General features: G+C 46.8%; 1 protein-coding gene across 2 annotated transcripts in view; it reads right to left on the bottom strand.

Moving 5' to 3' along the window:
• MED15 (mediator complex subunit 15) overlaps window positions 1-738 on the bottom strand; it is a 723364-nt gene extending 722626 nt beyond the window's left edge. Inside the window, exon 1 of one of the 2 annotated variants that reach the window (XM_085634093.1) lies at window positions 560-738. In XM_085634093.1, the coding sequence (XP_085490219.1) occupies window positions 560-627 (68 nt within the window). In that variant the 5' untranslated portion in view covers window positions 628-738. The remainder of the gene's footprint in view (window positions 1-559) is intronic. The other variant, XM_085634094.1, reaches the window with a different exon arrangement.
• Between the last annotated feature and the right edge of the window lie 20974 nt (window positions 739-21712).

Genomic DNA, 21712 nt, shown 5'->3' with positions numbered 1-21712 from the left:
CGGATTCTTTAAGGCATGGTGGCTGTACACTTGGAATTACGGATACCAGATAAAGACCCTAATAGAGGCCACCATAAATCACACGACACTAAATGCGGCCTGTAACTATGACATGTATGGCATGCAACACGCATGACATGCAGCATATAAGGCACGACAAGTAATACTTATGGCAGACAGCACCTATGACGCACGAGGGTAGCACAACATACCCGTTTCCGTACCTAGAAAGCAGCAAATAGGCATGACAGCCAATATATAGTTCCCGCACTGAGGGCTGCATATGAGACAGAAGACTAGCATGACATAAATCACGTATGACAATTATGCCGGATTGCGCAAATATGTGGGGCACACGATAGCTCCCTATATAGGACTTATCGCAGACAGTATACCGACTGGTGTGCAAGCAGCGCCCACCGCAGCTCTGCCACGGGACCTGCTTGAGGCCGGATGGCGGGAGTTTCCTGCCACTATGATCTGTCTGGGCTCCAAGTTTCCCCTCTCCTCTCCAGACTGTCTCTTTCTTCCCCCAGGGCCCGGTATCCCTGACACTCACATCTGGCTGACCAGCTTCTGTCTGAAGGTCGCGCTGCGCCAGTCGGTTTCCTGGCTGTTCACGTCCATCTTCCGCCCCCGCAGACTCTACAGCTCACACTACCGTGTGCCCCCCGCCGGAACTCACAGCAGACAAGGAGACAGAGGAGCGAGGAATGCTGGGAGGGAGCTAGAGCCAGGGAGACGAATGGAGCATGCCGGGAAAATGAGTACTGTTGCCGCTCAGCACGAGCTGGGTGACGTACTGTTGCTTGCCACTCAGCGCGAGCTGACTGACGTTCTTCACATTGTCAGAAACACTAGACAAGCTACTGCAAAAATCCCCTCACCGCAAATCGCCATCTTAGCTGTATACAGCTTCCTCTCAGACGTTTAGGAACAGGAATGCTCCTACTCTTTAACACAGCCACCGAAAGACATCGACCCTGTGATATAAGAGTTACCATCATTTTCTACTGTCTTATCAATTTCTTTAGGCAATTTGATACAGTGTGAAATATGATCGGGGGGTTGGGAGGACTTAGCAACGATATAATAAGTTGCAACCACATAGGATTTCAAAGCGCTGAATAGTGTATATTTATTGAACAACAGAAAGTCAAACATACGTTCACTGAACAAACATTTGTGGCAATTTTTAGGTCGAGACCAGGGACTGCGAGACATGCTTTTATTCAGAATACGTGCTTAAGCACCTCCCCTCTTTTCTATTGAATATAGGTCCAACCTAGGCTGCACACACAGCTGCACTGCGAGGCATGCTGTATCCAGAATATGTTCTTAAAACACCTCCTATCTTTTCTATTGGCTTTAGGTCCAGCCTCGGCACCCCATGGGCTGCACTGCAAGGCATGCTGTATCCAGGATATGTGCTTAAAGCACCTCCCATCTTTTCTATTGGGTCCTATTAGTGCGATTACTAAATGCCTGCTTTTGGTTGGTAGATATGCTTAATAAGTCCCGCCTTTTGGTGTTTCGGACCCTCCCAGCAGACCGCCCCTGTTACCTATGGTCTTGCTCTTTTTTTCTGTATGTTTTTTCCTGCACACTCTTTTTTTTTTGCTTTCTCTCGGCTTGTGTATCAGCACTGCGCCCGCTTCAGGGACGATGCGCTTCATGTTTTGGATGGTAACGCGATTCTGTGCTTAGGTGACGACATTAGGTTTGCTCCTCGGCTCTTGTACCAGCGTGGTGCCTGCTTCATGGATGCCGCGCTTCATGGTTTGGACAGTAACGCGATTCCGTGCTTAGCTGACAGCATTAGGTTTGCTCCTCGGCTCTCCTTTTCAACTCGCAATAAATCCAACCAATCGCATTTATTTATCTGCCTCGCTGCAGTGTAGGGGCCCCCTTCTAAATATGACGAACCCCTCACCACACTCATCTCACACCGCCCACCTCCCTACAGTGTTCATGTCACCTGCTCTGCGGTTGGCAGCTACCCCCCTCTTTCATCCTCTTATTCCCTCTTTTTCTGTCTCTGTCTCGCTCCTCTACTTCAAAAACAGCGCTTACCCTATCTTTCCGCTACTTTATTTGTTGAAATACTTTGGGTGCAAATGTCGTCTTTTTCTGACATTTTTCTATTCCAAAGTGCAGCCTCAGGATGGAAAGAAAAACAAGCATTTGCATAGCCAATAGGTCTCGCATTTGGGAACTTCAACAGAAATATTTTATCTGCAGTCCAGGACACCTGTATTTTTACTGCGTGTAGGAAAATTAAATGCTTTGTTTAAAATTACACCCTATTGAGCAACATTTGAGAATGGAACCTGGCTTCCGAGCTCGTACAGTTAGAAGTTTTGCCCTTGAAAGCACATTCACTTCCCATTAACACAAGTTGTGTGCTGCCTGTTAGGCAGGGTAAAAAAAAGAAGTATGTTGTCTGAAGCTGCTGCCTAGTAAAAGCCCCGGCAGTTGTAGGGTTACAAATTAAGCATTCGGAGTGTGACTGGAACCAGAAGTTTTGTCCTTTAAAGCACATTCCCTTCATATTTATACGAGTTGTGCGCTGCCTGTTAGGCAGGTTAAAAAAAGAAGTATGTTGTCTGAAGCTGCTGCCTAATAAAAGCCCTAGCAGTTGCAAGGTTACACATTTAGCATTGGGAATGCAACTGGAGCCGGAAGTTTTGTCCTTTACAGTAACATTCGCCTTATATTTACAGGTGTCGTGCGCCGTGTTTTATTAGTGAAACCAATATTGAATGTAGGTTTCCGTGCTTTATATTATGTAGTGGTGTTTTAAACATAGGGGAAGTGCAGTGCTAAATATGAGCTGGTGGTTTCTGGTGCTCAACAGCAGCACCTAATATTCAAAAGAAATACTTTATCTGCAGTCCAGGACACCTGTATTTTTGCTGCGTGTAGGGAACTTAAATGCTTTGTCTAAATTCACACCCCATTGACCAACATTTAAGAATGGAACCTGGTTTCCGAGCTCGTACAGTTAGAAATGTTGTCCTTGAAAGCACATTCACTTCCCATTAACACAACTTGTGTGTTGCCTGTTAGGCAGGGTAAAAAAATAAGTATGTTGTCTGAAGCTGCTGCCTAGTAAAAGCCCCGGCAGTTGTAAGGTTACAGATTAGGCATTGGGAGTGCGACTGGAACCAGAAGTTTTGTCCTTTAAAGCACATTCCCTTCATATTTACACGAGTTGTGTGCTGCCTGTTAGGCATGCTAAACAAGCGCGATCGCGAAAGTGAAAGCAACCATGCTGGGTTAATGTGTAACATAATGCAGGAATGCAGCTGGCACCCGGCGCGATGCTGCTCGCTCTCGAGACCCAAACGCCATGGGAGTGAACGTTTTGAGAAAAGGCGGGACATGCACCCGCCTGTGACCATTTGCGTACTTTCATTTTTGAAAGCCACACGCAAAGGCCAATAGAATGTTACAACCACACGCACAAGCTTTAAGAAAGTCTAGAGTGTTTCCAAGAGGCCCTCTCCTAAAGTAGCGCATGTGTGCTGCGCTAGGCTCGACCTAAAAAGATTTAAAATAGGAAAAAAAAACTAAATAAAGCAAGACAGAGTGGTTTTATTCACTACCACACACAGTAGCACCACTTTACTGAGTTTGCTAGTGAAGCGCTACTTTCGTTTTCTCGTCTTTCTTTAAACAACATTATTATCCCCGGATGGGGAAGTGCACCATTCCTGGAGTTACTGTGATACCTGGTCGACGCGTAGAGTGGAAAACATTTAATATGATCCATATCAGCTGTTTTCATTATTTTAGTTTATAAAATGTGTACCGCAGCTCTGTGTTCAGTGATGTGGTCTTTTTAAACCATACTGCTTATGTTTCATAAGGATATAAGCAATGGCAATTGAAACAGGTTTCTTCAGTGCCCTGTAGTCATGTCCTTAACTTCTCAGGCAAAAACACTCATTGATATCTGAATAATAAGTGTAAAAGCAGATAACCAGGTTGTTCCTGCTTACATTTCACATACCATACTCAATCTTGCATTCTTATTGAGTGTTTGCTTTATCCAGAATGTTATTACTTTTTTTTTCCAGTCAGCATATTACTCTTGTCTTCCTTCCCTCATAACCTATTTCCCATTTTCTGGTTCTCCGGCGCTGCGAGGTCGTACAAATGGCAATAGCGCTCTACAAATATCATCACTCCACTGCATAGAAAAAAACAAAAGTAAAAAACATTGTCATTTTCAATGCCAAGAGATCTAACTTTCACAAATGCAAGATCGATTGCATTGCAAATGCTTGTTTATAGTGGTTATGCAAAGCTTTCAAATACCAAGTTCCATGCACAAATAGGTCATCTAGTCCAGGTTCTTTTTGTTGCATGCTGGTATTTGTAATTATATAAAACCAGGATTACAAGTTCCAAAATGAAAGGAAAATACAGATTTTTCAACACAAACGTCACCATGTCTCACACAATATCCCCTCTCTTAACATGGTAACCTGATGAAGTCGAGCCACTATCAAGCAGAGCAACCAGGGATGGTTCAAGGATTTTGGGGGTCCTGGGCAGAAAGGAATGATCAAGGCCCCTTTAATTTGCATAAAACATGACACATTCAGGGTTGTTTGCACCTCCATAGATGACCCTCACCCCCCTAAACCCTCCTCCACACTCCTGAAGCTGTGTTATGCAGACTCCCCCTAGGCTGCAAGCCCCTGCCTCTCAGCCACCTACAAGCACCTCCTTTATAGAGCATAAAGGTCTGAAGGTGTGAGGGTTACTTATCTTCTGAGAGGGTAATGTGCTGGGGCACTAAGCTGCGGCACAATGGGCATCCTGTGGTGCCTTTTTATTGGCAGCAGGGCAGGACAACCTGCATAATGTGTCTCCTTACAAGTGGACCCATAGGAGGGGCCCCCTTCCATAGGTCTTGTCACCCTAATCCATGTCTGCAAGGTCCAGGGGATGGGGCTCGTCTGTGGGCACAATTGCAATAATGTACCTCTCTCTTAATTGGATGGGTAAGGGTCACAAGAACACCAATGTGTCATGGCCTAGCTGTGTCACACTAGTGCACTGGGCCTTGAGCAACTGTCCACACTGACTATGCCTAGTGCCGGCCAAGGGTGCAACACAAGGTGAGCTGAACACCCCTGCAGAGAACGAGTTTCCATCTCGTGTGTGGTCCCTGCACAGGTGATGCCCAGCTGAGTTTTTGTCACCTCTGCTTGACATCAGCGGCAGCCTAAGAATATTTATTGTGTGTTTTGGGGCAGGTTAGGGGTGGATCTAGATTTAAAGACTCACTCTCTCACAATGGCCCTGTGCCCCGCAAATTCTCGTTCACATGGTGAAAAAGGTTTTGATGTTGGTAGGTCTAAAAATACCAGGACTAGATCAGTTATTCAAGCATTGGACTGGAACAACAGACAGCATCATTGATAGAACCAGGCAATGATCATGGAATCCACTTAAAACCCTTATAACTTTAGAAATGGAAAGCTCCAATCTTCTGGGAATGGAGTCAAGTGGTTTGAAGCTAAAATTAAAATACATACCTGAAACCAATATCAATGACATTAACATCTTTAATTATCTCATGGTCAAGATTTTGAAAAAATTAACACAAACAGTAAGATACTTTGATACAAGTCAACAACACAAACAGCAAGAAGCAATCAAAAGTTTGAACGATGACAACAATTTTATAATAAAACTTTTTGACAGAGCAGAAAATATAGTGCTGCTATCAAGAAAAGCATACGCCGAAAAGCTAGAACACAGCTGTTGGATGTCAATTGCAATGATCCATACAGCGTAAAGAAATACAAAGATTCCATAAAGGCAGATCAAGCTATGTGTGTTTTGTTTTTCTAAAGGGTCAGTGTTGGCTAATTCCCCGTTATCTCATGTAGACAATCACAGGGCACACAAGGACTCTTCTTGTGAAGCAGACAGTGTAGTAAATTGGGTTTTTTATTGAGGGAGGGTGAAAACCCTTCTCAAGCAACAACCACAATCCTTGTCAGAGTGACCCACAAACATCACTAAGCCAACCTATGCTTAATCCTCTGGTAGCTGGGCATAAAAGCAGTCAGGCTTCACTTAGATGTACTGTGTTAATGTGTTAAGTATTTATGCAGCACACAAACAGTAATGAAGTGAAAACACAACACGAGATATCCCACACCAATTTAGAAAAACAGAGTAAAATGTAATAAATAAAATGAAACCAAACATCCGCCAGAGATTGGCAATTTTTAAGGTTTAAGTAAAAATTGCTCCAAGAAGCAGAAAGAGCTGTGAGTATCTGGTCGCGCTAGACCAGCACAAAGTTACAAGTTCAGGCTGATCATGATGGAGAGGGGGAAGGTTACAAGGATCTGGGTAGTCCCACTGAAAAAGTTATCTTCTCAAAGTCTAGCGCACACAGTTCAAATGTCAGGATTTCACAGGAGGCGCTCATCCAATGCCAGACAAGAGTCCAGAACCTGGCAAGGCACCTCTTGGAGATCAGTAACTCACTCCGGCAGAGAACCAGCAGGGCTCTGGCAGGTCCAGGCAGCGTCAATTGCAGCAGGTCACTATGAAGTTGCAGGGAGGCCTTTGGAATTTGTTGTGTCCTAAGGCCCATGATCAGGATCAGCCAACTGAACCTTGGAAGCCCTCGGGTTATTCCAGGATGAAGGCAGCCGGTCTAGTCTTCCTTCTCAGAGACCAGGCAGGCCTCAAGCAGCAGGGCAGTCCTCTGAAGAACAAGACAGGCTTCAAGCAGCAGGGCAGAATTAAGGCAGAACCCAAGCAGCACGAACGTCCTCTGATAGCAGCAAGGCAGTCTTCTGAAGAACAAGGCAGGCCTCAAGCAGCAGGACAGTCCTCTGGGGAACAAGGCAATCCCTCAAGTGGCAGTCAGTCCACTGGGGAACAAGGCAGTTCTTCCTCTGTGATGTCCACAGGTCCAGGAGTGTACTGGCGACTTGGTCTATGTAATACCTGGGGCCAACCTTTGAAGTGGGACACACTTTGAGACTCCCCCCACATTTGGTTCCGGAATTCCCTTTCTTCTGTGCCCAGGCACCAAGAGGTCTAGGGTGGCAATAGACTGTTGTCAAGTTCTTTGTGAGTGTGCTGGAGGCAGCACTTTTGAAATGTAAGTGGGGAAGGGAACTGCTCTGCCCCTCTCATCCTGCAGGATAACTCATACTGCCAACACCTATTTCCCCTTTTGTCTTACTCTGTGGGAGGAATACATAAAGGCCTACGGCCATCTACACACAGTCATGTGAGCCAGGGCACAGGATGCAGGCACCAAATGGTTAAGACAAGAAAATGGCAACTTTCTATAAGTGGCATTTTCAGAATTGGGACTTAAAATCCGACTCTACCATTAAAGAAGGTTTTAATTTACCTACCAATGGGAGGGGGTAGGCCTTGCAGTAATGAAAAACACATTTTTAGAGTTTTTCACTACCAGGACATGTAAAACTTAAAAGTACATGTTCAACATTTTACTGAGTTGATGTACTAAACTGAAAAACACGATAAAATCGTTTTATGAAAAAAAGTACATGTCCAACTTTTTAAATACACTGCTCGCTGCCCTGTGGGCTGTCTAGGGCAGACCATGGGGGTGACTTATATGTATTAAAAAGGAAGGATTAGGCATGGCAAAAGTTTTACTTTGCCAGGTCGAATTGGAAGTTTAAAACTACACACAGGCTGCTATGGCAGGCCGGAGACATGTTTTAAAGGGCTACTTAAGTGGGTGGTACAATAAATGAGGCAGGCCCACTAGCAGCATTTAATTTACAGGCCCTGGGTACAAGTTGTACCACTTTACGAGGTACTCATAGAAAATTAAATGTGCCAATAGGTGTAGGCCTATTTTACCTTGTTTTAAGGAGTAAGCACAAGCATGTTAGTACTCTTTAGCAGTGGAAAAGTGCAAAGAGTCCTAAAGCCAACAAAAACACATTTCAGCAACAGGAGGTGAGTAGGAAGCATTTTTTGGGGAAGAACACACCAAGGCTGTCAGGTCTAATAGACAGATTGTGTATTTGAAAGTGGTCTAGCATTAGAATTGGTGAAGATATTTTTTTGGAACTGGAAAGTGTGTGACAAAGTTAACTTACACTTATTGGGAACTGGTATACGGAAGAAATACTCTGAAGAGGAATGCAAGGAATTTGGAGTAAATACCAGGTCCTGGACTGATAGCTAAGGAGGGGTGGGGTGCCGTCTATTGGCTTAGGTAGATTAGGAAAGACCAGAGAGGCAGTCTGCTGTGTGCACAGAAGCCTGAGACATCACAGGACCCGTAAGGTTTGGAAACAGTGAACTCTGCCTACCTGCATAAAGGAAGTGACGTCTCCAGTGGCCACTTGTGAGTACTGCACAGGACCTTTCATCGACTGTTCTTCTGGCTTGAAGGTGCCATGTGAAATAGAACTGTCACTTTAAGAAGCTACAACTATGCAGTGATTGATCCAATTTTTATTTTGTTTAATCATAAAATAGTTTTTAATTGACCTAAATTGTTTTGTGGGCTTTACTGAGTAATTCTTGGTGCAACTATTGTACTTGTAAGGCTAGCCCCTTAACACACATTCTCAGAAGTTGCATTCTTTCTTGGTCCTACACACCTAAAAGGTAGATGAGGCTGTCTTAGAAAAACTGTTTTTTACCTAACTAGGAACTAGATTTGTACAGTGCTGGAAGAATTTACCAACACTGCACAACGTGGCTTCCTATAGTGAGTCATCACTTTTTCCATGGTATCTTATCTGAAGGATTTTGGGGCACCTGGGCCATACGTGTTTTGGGTGCCCCTTGTTAGGAACAGTTTTGATTTACATTGCCCATTTTCTGAAAATTGAAGCCCCTTGATGCAAACAATATTGAATTATATTAAGGTTCAAATAGGGAATCACAAATCTGATTAAAAGGAAATTCCTTATCCCAGGGGACCCTGGGCAATTGTCTCTGGCCTTAAAATGTTTCTGGTGAGTTCTAGTTTGTTGCTATGACCAGAAGGTCACAATTTCAAATTCTATGTAAGGACCAGCGACTCAGATTACGCTTCTATTTCCGTACTCTTTATTCACAGCAGCAGAATTTAAACTTTTAAAACACGGCATTTCTCATGACCACCTATAGTCACATGTACCAACCACAGAACCCACAGCCATATATAACCTTCAAACTGCTATACAGCTTCCTCTTTCTTTGCTGCTTCACCACCAGTTAAGTACATCTCCTCTCATTTGTCTTAACATGCAGAATGTTAATGTTATTGCGGCTTTATGTAGAGCGTATTGTGATTCAGGTTTAATGTGATGCGTTTAGTATTTTTTATTGATTGCACAGATTCATGTATTTTTGTTTAACCATACAGCTTTGATTTGTCGCCATTAAACACCTGGTTTAGTAATTATTTCCCTTTTAGCATCAGCGTGATCAAGGCGCATATCCCAGGATGGTTCTTTTTCCCAGCAGAGCGGCTTGCCACACCCACTTGTCATCTATGGAGCGGGAGAAGGGGAGCGAAGACACGCAGTCGATTTCCATGCAGTTCTCTTTCTGTGCCAGCACACAGGGTACCTCACGTGCATGCGCAATACTCATTTTCTTTCTATCAGCTCATTACAGGCTGTCTCAACGCATACTGATGCGTTCTTTCACTTCCTCTGCCCGTTCCCGCTGCTCCCTGCACCCTGGTAGGAGTGACTTTCCCAGGGTTGGAATTTTTGGCGCTGCAAGTCTTCCCTCCATGCTTTATATATATTTGAAGAACACATTAGACCTGCTTTTGGGGTTTTTACCTACTTCCTTTTCCCTGGATGCTCCAGATTAGTTTGTTTGAGACAGCAAAGTACTTATATTCATTTACTTTTACCCACCTGAGGCATTCGAATGCCTGCTCTGCAGAACCTAACAATGTATGAATACTTTGATGAGGACATGGAGTGTTATTATGATGACCCCGAGGGGTAATCGGAGAAAGACCTGGTGGAAGCGCTAGATGCTGGGGTACAACAGTCAACAAAGCCCTAGTGAAGACCATAGGCCCTCAAGCATCACCTGTGTTGCTACGCCATGCAATAGGCTTGGATCCCTACACCCTTTTTAGGTCTCGCCTGAGCCAGCGCATGAGCTGCTCTGGCGAGACATTTAGTGTGTGGGCTTTAAAAAGCCGACCACAGCTTTTTGGCTGGCATAGAGCGTGCGGATACGCGCACCATGATGAGCAGAGGTGCCATCTGGCTTTCCTCTCTCGTCATGGTGCGCGCACATCGCACACCACTCGCCAGCCTGCTTTCACTTTTGCCGTAGTGCGCGCACCACTCGCGTCCTTTTTATTTCTTTGAGCGCGCGCGCGCACAACTCCCGGGCTTGTTTTCTGTAATGCGTGTTCGCTCCCGCAGCCAGCACAAGCACGAGTGCTTAAACAGCTGCTGCTTGAACTTTGCCCTTCTTCCTCTATTCTTAAGGCACGCGCTGTCTGTAACGCAATGAGGCTCGAGAATAATTTTGAGGGGGCAGGGGGCAACAAGTGTGAGCGTGGTTGCATGCTCACGTGAACCAGTCGCTAAGGGAATACCCAGTTTATCTTAAGGAGCCATGTCGTATCTGCATTCCAGATCTCCCATATCGACTGCCGCCGGCGAGGTTGTGTCCCCAGGGTACAATCATGAACTTGAAACAGTGCAGCAAGGAGATGTATATCTACTCTGTGTGGTGAGGACTTGTAAACTCCGGAAGTTTAACTCTTCATCACCCTGGGATTACGCTCTCTTGCGCGCATTCCATCTCTCTCATCTTTCTCTCTCTCTCTCTCTCTCTCTCTCTCTCTCTCTTTCTCTCTCTCTCTCTCCCATTCCTTCACTGCCTCTCTCCCTCACTCTAGTCCTCTCCTCCTTCTCATGTTCTCCTCCTTTCTTTATCTCGCACTTTCTGTCTCCATCTCTGTATCCTCTCCCGTGTCTCTTTTTTGCTCTCTGTGGCATTGTCTGTCTAAAGCACACACACTCGTCTTTCTCCGTGTATCTGTTTCCTCCACCCACCCCGAAACTCTTGCCTTTTCTTCCCTATCAAGTACTGTTTGAACGACGCAAGAAAAATATGATATCTTTATTTCAGGTGTTAAGAATATCGTAACATTTACATACAGAAAGTCAGATTAGAAATATTTTTTCCTTTAAGGGCAATAAAAAGTTTTATTTAAATCTATATCCCTAGAAAACATTATAATTTCTAATATTGAAAAGTCTTTTCTCCTAATGTAAATTAAATGTTAATGTTTCTGATCAAAGCATGTATTTTCAACACACGCTTTTTAATCGATGTGTGTAATCTTTATCTCTATTTAGCTTCAGAGCCGTGTGGGTGCAATACAGATTCCATATGCTTTTCTCATCCGTTTCTGGCAGCCGGCTGTCAATCGTGTAGACAACTTGTCCCCAAATGGAGCTAATCACCCGGGACACCGACCCTTATTTCTTACAAACTTGCCTCAGTTTTTCAATCTGCCACAGACAGTCTCAAAGCTCTCTCTGCAATGCCCCTTGACCGGTCTTGATGTTCTGCTCACTCGGTAAAAAGACAACGATTCGAACAGCTAAACATGTCAAGGCTGACTCGGGAACTACGGGGCATGTGTTTGCCAAGGACAACTGTCTGGCTTCTCAGGAGAGGAGCTGATTGGCGCTTCTTAGTGACGCCTGTTGGGTACTGCTTTGAGACAATTTCTTAAGATTAGGTGTCTGGGGAAGAAGTATCCCCTGTGTCCGATAACTCTTTTTATGGTGTATAATCTATCTTCTGCAGATTCTTCACCCCTCCCCCTTCTCTCCTTTTGAGGTTGGGCCAGTACTGGAAACGTTCTATTGTAGGTTCGGGTTGATACTTACATCTGTCTAGTTTCCCCCTCCTTAGGCTTTGGTTGGCTGCCAGGAAAAATAAGCATTGGCATAGCCAATAGGTCTCGCCGTTGGGACCTTATAAATGTTTAGCCATGCAACAGTTGATGTTGATGCACCAAGGATATTGTGCTGCATAACTAAATACTTAAAAGGTCCCAAAAGCTAGACCTATTGGCTATGCCAATGCTTGTTGATGCTTATTGATGATTGAAGGTGACCCTTCGGCCACACAAGACAAGCCCAGCACTAAAGCCCCTAAAGCCCCCTCATGCTCAGGCTTTTGAAAAATGAGTGGATTCTATGGCTAGGGATCATGCCTACAGTGCTCCTCCTATTTCCACCCCGGCCTGGGCTCCGATCCTAGATGATACGGATTCTACATCATCTCAGATCAAGACGACGAAACTGACCCTATTAAACGCAAGTTCATATCAAGCAATACTAATGTCCAGCAGCAGCTGAAGGTACTTACCTTTGAGCCAGGAGATATCATTCACTCCCGAGCTACAGTACGGCTATCCCCGCAAGAAGTTGCAGACTATGTGCAATCGCATGTCTGCCAAAGATTTGACAAAGATGTCAGGACTCGCCTATGTTCCGAATGCCCCAGACCGGACCTCTCCGGCAAAGTGACAGAAACCCCTGAGGTGGACCCCACCCTGATAATGTATCTAAAGAAATACTCTAAGGATCCAAACGAGGGCTTTGATCATGCCAGGCACAACTGTGAGGATAAGTTAATGGACGTCTCTGGCCCACTAACTAAAATTCTGGAAATAAGGTTACCAAGACAAATAGTCAGCGACTCCCGTAGACCAAGACGTCTTAGTCGGTTGGGCCCAAAAAGCTATATGCTGACTAGGCAATGTAAACGGTGTCACGATTCCTGGCCGGGTGTTACGCTAGCTGTACGCGCGTATTGCCGGCCAGGAACTACATTCCCCAGAATGCCCAGAGTGACGCGACGTGCGCCAGCAAGGGCGTAGCCGGAACCAAGAAGCAGGATACAAAGCGGCAGAGCCCCGGGTGGCGTTGCCGATTATTCCTCCATTGTGGTCTGCTCCAGTGGCAGAGAGAAAGTCTTCGCCTCCGTGGTAGCGGTAAGAGGGTTCTGGAGTCATTACTCTCGGAACCGCCATTTCATAGCCTTGGTCCGTCATTCGGACAACCCAAGTCCTGGGATCTCCTCTGTTGGCCGTAACGTGCTTCCCAGCCGTTACATGCAGAGGGGAGTCGTCGCCCGTAGTGGCGCGTGGGTTACCTGCTCCCTGTTGGAAAAAGGCCGACTCGTGGTCCTTTATTGCAGGGAGGGTATAGTGCCCGCGAGCTAACTTTCAGTCACGTCTAAGCAGTTGTTGGAGAGCGTGCTGTGTGCCGTGTCTTTCGTACTTTTGAAAGAGACACGCAGTCTCGCATAAGCAGTTGTTGGAGAGCGTGCAGTGTGCAGTGTCTTTCGTACTTTTGAAAGAGACACGCAGTCAAGTATAAACAGTTGTTGGAGAGTGTGCAGTGTGCGGTGCCTTTCGTACTTTGGGAAGTACAGTACACAACAGAGCGAACGCTCATCGCAGTGAGTGTGGGTGTGTGAATTGACTTGAGGGAGGATTAAACACACCTCCATATTTTTCCGTCCTCCTCACTTTGACTTTGAGTATATAGAAAGAGGGTGCGGGGTCCTTAGCCACGCAACTGTTGTGATCGGAGGAGGCATCCTCAGAGTTCACTTATTTAACTGTTGCTCCAGGTGGGGCATTCTACAGGCAACAACGTGTTCCGATATGTGTTCCATGGTGGAGCACTTTATTGTACAGTAGTTGTGTTTTCTCATTTTCTTCATTTGCCTATGTGTATGTGTTGCACGTTGCCTTTCTTTTCTTTACAGGTCTCCCTCCCAGCAGTCCCCATCCTTTCCTTCCCCCGCTAAATTGCCCCAAGAGTCTGTGTATTCTACATGCGCCAGACTTGGGTCGATTCAGAGGTGGGCCCCCATAGAGCATCGACACAGCCCTGAGGACTCGGATTTGGAAGGCACGACAGAATAATCGGCCCACGAATTAGTCTCCTCCCGGTTGTGTTGAAAGTAGGGATGGCCACATTAGAAGATGTAGTGGCCGCCTTAGCGCTGGTCCAAGCAGAATTAGTCACATCACGGCAGGATTCCGCAGCACTCCACGCCAGACTAGACAGAATGCAAAGGAACCCATTTGATGCAGGGAGTACCTCGCACCCACAGTCGGTGGTAGTTGAAATGCCGGCACAAATTCCCCTAGCACCCCCAGAGAGATTCTATGGGGATATAAAGAAAATGCAGGTATTCCTCACACAGGTGCTTCTCCATTTCTCATGCAAACCAAAGATGTTCCTTACAAACCAAGCTAGGGTGGCATTTCTAATCTCATACCTAGGGGGAGAAGCAGCTCAGTGGGCGGTCCCCATAGTAAGAAGAGATGACCCGAAGTTGTATGATTGGGATGAGTTCAGCGAGTGCTTTGAAAAGACATTTGATAGAAGAGCCGAAACATTCTCGGCGGATAGAGATTTGTTGGGACTGCGACAGGGGTCTTCCGAACTGATCAGTTATTTAAACAGCTTTCGTCGTTTAGTCGCCGAAACCGATTGACCGGAAGAAAAACAGTCGGCGATATTTTATCAAGGCCTCTCGGACGACCTAAAAGATGTGTTGGCGCAAATAGATCCTCAACCCCGAACATGTTCCGCGCTCATAGACCTCACCCTGAGGTTGGATCACAGGCTGCGAGAACGTCGGGGAGACCATAAGAAAAAAGATCGCCATCCTCTCACTGGGGATCGAGTTTCCCCTCTGGACAAACCGACTATTTCGGCGGAACCAATGGAAATAGGGACCGTAAGGGCTTCACTAACGGTCAGTGAGAGGGACTATCGCAGGAAACAAGGATTATGTCTGTACTGTGGGAAGAAGGGCCATTTTCTGAGGGAATGTCCGGTTAAACCCAAGCTCAGTAGACCCCGACAAGGACAGGTGGTAGCGCTAGCCACTGAAAAAGAGGAGGGAAACTTCAAAGCTTGAGCACTCAAGAAGGGAGAGTCTCAAGCGGTCAATCCATCCCTTCTATGGATACCTTTGTTTTTTCCAAAACAGAACACTTCTTTATTTCCATGACTCTGGAAATAAATCAAACCAGTAATCCTGTACTGGTCATGATTGACTCAGGAGCCACGGGGTGTTTCATGGATAAAGGAGAGGCTCTTAGATTAGGAATTCACTTGGTACCTAAACCACGACCAGAACGAGTATATGCAGTGGATGGTAAAGAATTAGACTCGGGCCCCATCACCCATAACACACCGGATTGCGAATTGGTATCCGAAGATTACCACAGAGAAATCGTGTCATTTGGAATCATACAAGCACCACACTACGGGATCATATTAGGTCTTCCATGGCTGCAGCAACATGATCCGAATATCCGATGGGCCACCAAGACGCTAACATTTGACTCAGAATACTGTCAAACCCATTGTGTTACGAATGGTCCTCAGCCTGCTCGAATTCTTTCCACCATTCACCATGTTGCAACAGCGGCTGAAAAAGAGGTGGAACTACCCACTTGCTACGCAGATTTTGTTGACGTATTCAGCGACACCAAGGCAGAAGAGCTACCACCCCACAGGGAGTATGATTGTCGGATAGACCTGATACCCGGTGCGGTCGTCCCCTGCGGGAGAGTGTATGCCCTTACGGTGCCCGAAACGACGTATCTTCGAACCTACCTAGACAAATACTTAGCTTTGGGCTTCATTCGACCTTCACGTTCGCCTGCAGCGTCCCCCCTGTTTTTCATTCCGAAGGCTAACGGAGATTTACGCTGTTGCATCGATTACAGGGCACTGAATGACATCACGGTGAAAAACCAGTATCCGCTTCCCCTAATACCGGTGCTTCTCGAGCAAGTACGAACGGCAGGGATATACACCAAATTGGACCTCCGGGGAGCGTACCACTTGGTCCGAATAAAGAAAGGGGATGAATGGAAGACCGCATTTAAAACGCGGTATGGGCTTTACGAATACTTGGTAATGCCTTTCGGGTTATGTAATGCCCCCGCTGCGTTCCAGTTCTTCCTAAACGAAGTATTGCGGGAGTACCTGGATCGTTTTGTAGTCGTATACATTGACGACATCTTGATTTATTCCAACACCAATGAAGAACACGTTGATCATGTTCGTATGGTATTACAGGCCCTTCGAGAGCATTCCTTGTACTGCAAGATCACGAAATGTGAGTTCCACGTCACCACCGTAGAGTTCCTAGGGGTCATGCTCACCCCCTCGGGTCAGATCATGGCTGAAAGAAAGGTGAAGGCCATCTTGGACTGGCCTCGTCCTAGCTCCGTGAAGGAAATCCAGAGTCTCTTAGGATTCGCCAATTTCTACCGTCGATTTATTCGTCGGTTTTCGGATTTGGTAACCCCCTTGACCCGGTTGACCAGAAAACAGGAACCATTCGAGTGGACGGCAGACACCCAAGAGGCTTTTGACAGTCTCAAAACCGCATTCACCACAGCTCCAGTCCTTCGACACGCCAACCCGTCTTTGCCGTTTGTAGTGGAGGCCGATGCTTCGGACGTGGCATTGGGCGCGGTCCTGTCTCAAAGACACGAAGAGACCGGATGTATGCATCCTATAGCATTCATGTCACGAAAATTCAATCCCGCAGAGCGGAATTACACCATCGCAGAGAAAGAACTATTGGCGATTAAAGAAGCGTTTCTTGAATGGAGACATTGGCTGATGGGGGCGAGTCATCAAGTGACGGTGTATACCGATCATCGAAATTTGCAATTTATGCGGGCAGCTCGACATCTAACCCCTCGACAACTTAGGTGGATGCTTTTCTTTGCTGAGTATCATTTCGTGGTCACATTTCGCCCAGGGATCCAGAACAAGAAAGCAGATGCCCTGACGAGACAAGACCTCTCGCTCCCAGATACATGTCCCACTGAAAACTCCATAATTGAACCCAGTAGGGTGTTAGGTGCTGTTCGCACTGATGAGTTCTTACAAGAAATACGTCAAGGAATATGCTCCTTCAAGTGGAAAGACTGGATCAAGAGCCATCCGGAATGGCGAATGAGGCAAGGGCTCCCGGTAAAAAACCGACAAGTGCTGCTTCCTACCCAGAGATTACGCAAGAGAGCGTTCTCATGGTGCCACGATCTTCCCTGGGCCGGTCATCTAGGAGGCATGAAAACCCTGGAGAAAATACTACGACAGTTCTGGTGGCCAACGGTGCGCCCCGACGTTCTAACTTGGGTGAAAGAATGCGCAAAATGCGCACAGATGAAGGTAGATCACCGGAAAATGCAAGGACAACTACAAATCATGCCCACACCAAAGATCCCATGGGAAAGGATTTCGGTGGATTTCGTGGTTGGATTGCCAGCAGATCAAGGCAACACAGCCATAATAGTAGTGGTCGATTTTTTGACAAAAATGGGTCACTTCATCGCCTGCAGACAAGCACCCACGGCCAGCCAATTGGCCAAGCTGTTGTTAATCAACATAGTACGTCTTCACGGCCTGCCCACAGACATTGTTTCAGATAGAGGGGCTCAATTTACCGCAGGGTTCTGGAGAACATGGTGTTCTGAGCTACAGGTATCTTCGTCCCTGTCCACCAGCTTCCATCCTCAGACGGATGGCCAAACTGAACGTCTGAATCAAACACTTAAACAATACCTCAGATGTTACGTAGCGGAAAACACCGACGAATGGGTCAATTGGCTATGGATTGCTGAGATAGCATACAATAGCGCAATACATTCATCCACAAAACACTCTCCATTCTACAGCACGTATGGGTTTCACCCCCGATTCTCCCCCTTGATCCTTCCTAGTACACAAGTCCGCTTTCCCGATGTTCGAGAAAAGTTGTTACACATGCGGAAAACGCTCATCCAGACAAGAAACAACTTAATCCAAGCAAAAAAGAAGTATAAAGAACAAGCTGATAAGCACAGAAGAGCTACTCCGAGGTACAGGCAGGGGGAGTGGGTATGGCTGGCCACGAAACATATACGGTTTAAGAAACTCAGTATATTCCATCCTAAATACATAGGTCCGTATCAAGTTGTGAAACACATAAATCCTGTGGCAATCAAACTCAAACTTCCCTCACATATGCGCCTCCATCCAGTATTCCATGTCTCCCTTTTGAAACCTGTGCAGGGAAAGATACAGGAAAGGCCAGGTCCTGTGCTAATAAAAGGGGAGCCAGAATATGTAGTGCAGGGAATACGAGACGCTAAGAGGGTTCGTGGCAAACTATGGTACCTAATCGCATGGAAAGGGTATGGCCCAGAGGAAAACTCCTGGGAGCCCAAGGATGCGGTTCACGCGCCCAAGTTGATTGCCCGGTTTTATAGACTCCATCCGAATGCTCCACGTGACAGCTAGCGTCTTCTGGGAAGGGGAATGTCCTGTCACGATTCCTGGCCGGGTGTTACGCTAGCTGTACGCGCGTATTGCCGGCCAGGAACTACATTCCCCAGAATGCCCAGAGTGACGCGACGTGCGCCAGCAAGGGCGGAGCCGGAACCAAGAAGCAGGATACAAAGCGGCAGAGCCCCGGGTGGCGTTGCCGATTATTCCTCCATTGTGGTCTGCTCCAGTGGCAGAGAGAAAGTCTTCACCTCCGTGGTAGCGGTAAGAGGGTTCTGGAGTCATTACTCTCGGAACCGCCATTTCATAGCCTTGGTCCGTCATTCGGACAACCCAAGTCCTGGGATCTCCTCTGTTGGCCGTAACGTGCTTCCCAGCCGTTACATGCAGAGGGGAGTCGTCGCCCGTAGTGGCGCGTGGGTTACCTGCTCCCTGTTGGAAAAAGGCCGACTCGTGGTCCTTTATTGCAGGGAGGGTATAGTGCCCGCGAGCTAACTTTCAGTCACGTCTAAGCAGTTGTTGGAGAGCGTGCTGTGTGCCGTGTCTTTCGTACTTTTGAAAGAGACACGCAGTCTCGCATAAGCAGTTGTTGGAGAGCGTGCAGTGTCTTTCGTACTTTTGAAAGAGACACACAGTCAAGTATAAACAGTTGTTGGAGAGCGTGCAGTGCGCGGTGTCTTTCGTACTTTGGGAAGTACAGTACACAACAGAGCGAACGCTCATCGCAGTGAGTGTGGGTGTGTGAATTGACTTGAGGGAGGATTAAACACACCTCCATATTTTTCCGTCCTCCTCACTTTGACTTTGAGTATATAGAAAGAGGGTGCGGGGTCCTTAGCCACGCAACTGTTGTGATCGGAGGAGGCATCCTCAGAGTTCACTTATTTAACTGTTGCTCCAGGTGGGGCATTCTACAGGCAACAACGTGTTCCGATATGTGTTCCATGGTGGAGCACTTTATTGTACAGTAGTTGTGTTTTCTCATTTTCTTCATTTGCCTATGTGTATGTGTTGCACGTTGCCTTTCTTTTCTTTACAGGTCTCCCTCCCAGCAGTCCCCATCCTTTCCTTCCCCCGCTAAATTGCCCCAAGAGTCTGTGTATTCTACATGCGCCAGACTTGGGTCGATTCAGAGGTGGGCCCCCATAGAGCATCGACACAGCCCTGAGGACTCGGATTTGGAAGGCACGACAACGGCGCCAATCCATCCTCCTCAAATTCGATGCAAAGCTCACTTAGCTCGGGTCGTCTGATTCAAGGCCAATAGCTCAAGGCCTCTTGTTTGGGACCACTTTTCTGAAAGAACTGTCAAAGTTTATTGCTACTTATAGTAATCTGGGTAAGGCACAAGGATCCCTTAAGTAAGTGTTCCGGCCACTTTTGGGCATGGCCGGATGCTTTATGGGGCTCATGTTTGGCCGTGGCTACCACCAAGGCCCACAGCAAGACTTCTACTAAGGAGGTAGATGAGGAAATCAATAACCATCTTACAACTCCACCGTCTACCCTCTCATTACCGAGCCAAAAGAAATTGCTTCAAGAAGAGGTGATACAGAGGATCACAAGGACCATTTCAGGAATCTGGTTGTACAGGTGAGGATTGTTCTGCTTTCAAAGGTTTTACTGGGGAGGGGGGTAAACCAGGTTATTTCTTCACAACTGGCAGATACTAACACAGGACCCTTGACTTTTCAAATCCGTTCATGGATACAAGTTAGAGTTTTTACATCACCGATGTCCCACCGTCTCTACCGCCCACAATGTATTTTTCCCAACAATTGCAAGGTTTCATCTCATCAAAGGTCCAAGCTCTATGAGAGAAAGGAGCTGTAGAAATGTCATCTCCCCACCCCAACGGGTTTCTCAGTTGCATATTTTTTGTGGAAAAGAAAGGGGGACGGTCACGCCTTGTGTTAAACTTAAAAGACTTCAATGGTTGGATAGTCTACCATCATCTCAAGATGGAGGGATCCATCTTTTACAGGATATCTACCAAGGAGTCTAGATGATTCTGTTACATTTAAAAGACACCTACCATCCCTATTTTTCCCCCTCTGTAACAAGGCCGGGGCGGCCAGGACAGAAAACGAGGATATCAAAGACTGGTGGACTACGACTCCTCTCTCTCCCCCTCTTGTCTTTCCCCAACAGGACGAGTGGGACTCACTGACATCACCGTTGCTGAAACCGGCAGAGGAATTCCAGGATGGCTCCTTTAACTGGGGAATCCCTTATGACGGGACTCCGCCTCCTGATGACGTCTTCAACTTCGGACCAATAAGGAGTGAATGCCAGATGACGCCAGTGTGTGTCAACACCAGGAAGAAGAAGGAAGCAAAGAGCAAGGACGCAGAGTTGCCCGAAGAGAGAATACCGCTGGAGAAGAGAAGGAGCCCGGGAAGAGAACCATCGAGAGACTTATAAATACCAGAAGACCAACGATACCACGCTTCATCTCACCACGCTCCAGGAGGAGCGTGGCTATCGCAGATCCGGGAACGATTCACGGGTTGGAGAGGGAGGAGGTAGAGTCCCGTGAAATAGAACCATCTCCTGCTTTACTTTTCCTACTTGCACCCCTTTCATGAGCACTTGCACTTACTTTCTTAGATGTGCATCACAAATTGCGGTGCCCCCTCACACCCGTGCCCTAAAGTTCCTTAAAATTCAGCCCCTTTTACATAGTATTATTTTCTTTATTCCCCACCGTGTTGCCTGCATCACCTGCTACGGCCTACCACCTGGAGAGGAGGAGGAGCCTACTGAAGTCCGTTAGAAGACGAATGACCAGCCGCAAGACGGACTCAACTCCATATGCCCCTGAAAAATTGTCCTTGAGGAGTAGATGTGTGTTGGGAAAAATAAAACCCTCTTTATCACGACCAGATGTCCGGCCTCTCATTGTTACCCCGCAACAACTGGTGGAGAATGCGGGTGTCATGCCCCGTGATCCGGATCGACAGACGATCCAGTATATAAGGACCCTAAACGCGTACGAACGCGCTTAGCGTTCTAGCTTGGTGCCCTGGTTTCCGTCTTTGTTTGGTTTGCCTGACTTCCGGAGGGAACTTCCTGTTTCCGCTGTTGCGTTACAGAGCTTTGAGCCTTCGGGGGTTCTGCCCGTGCGTTCCGCGTCTTGGTAAAGACGCCTGATTGTTTATGTTCGCGAGCCCTTTTAACATTCTGGAGGCTCGCTTCTGCTGTGGTAGCATTTTGATTCCCGCCCAGAGTGGCGGAGTTGAGAGTGAGTGCAAGCTCTATCCCTTCCCCGGTGCTGCTGCTTCGTGGGGGGTACTCACTCCTGGGTGGCGGTTGTATGTCTGTTTCGTTTGTTTCCCACTTACCTAGTCCTCCAATCACCTCTCAGAGGTTAA

This window comes from Triturus cristatus, chromosome 11 (assembly GCF_964204655.1).
Source record: "Triturus cristatus chromosome 11, aTriCri1.1, whole genome shotgun sequence".
Taxonomy (NCBI): domain Eukaryota; kingdom Metazoa; phylum Chordata; class Amphibia; order Caudata; family Salamandridae; genus Triturus; species Triturus cristatus.
This window is presented reverse-complemented; position numbering and strand designations above follow the sequence as displayed.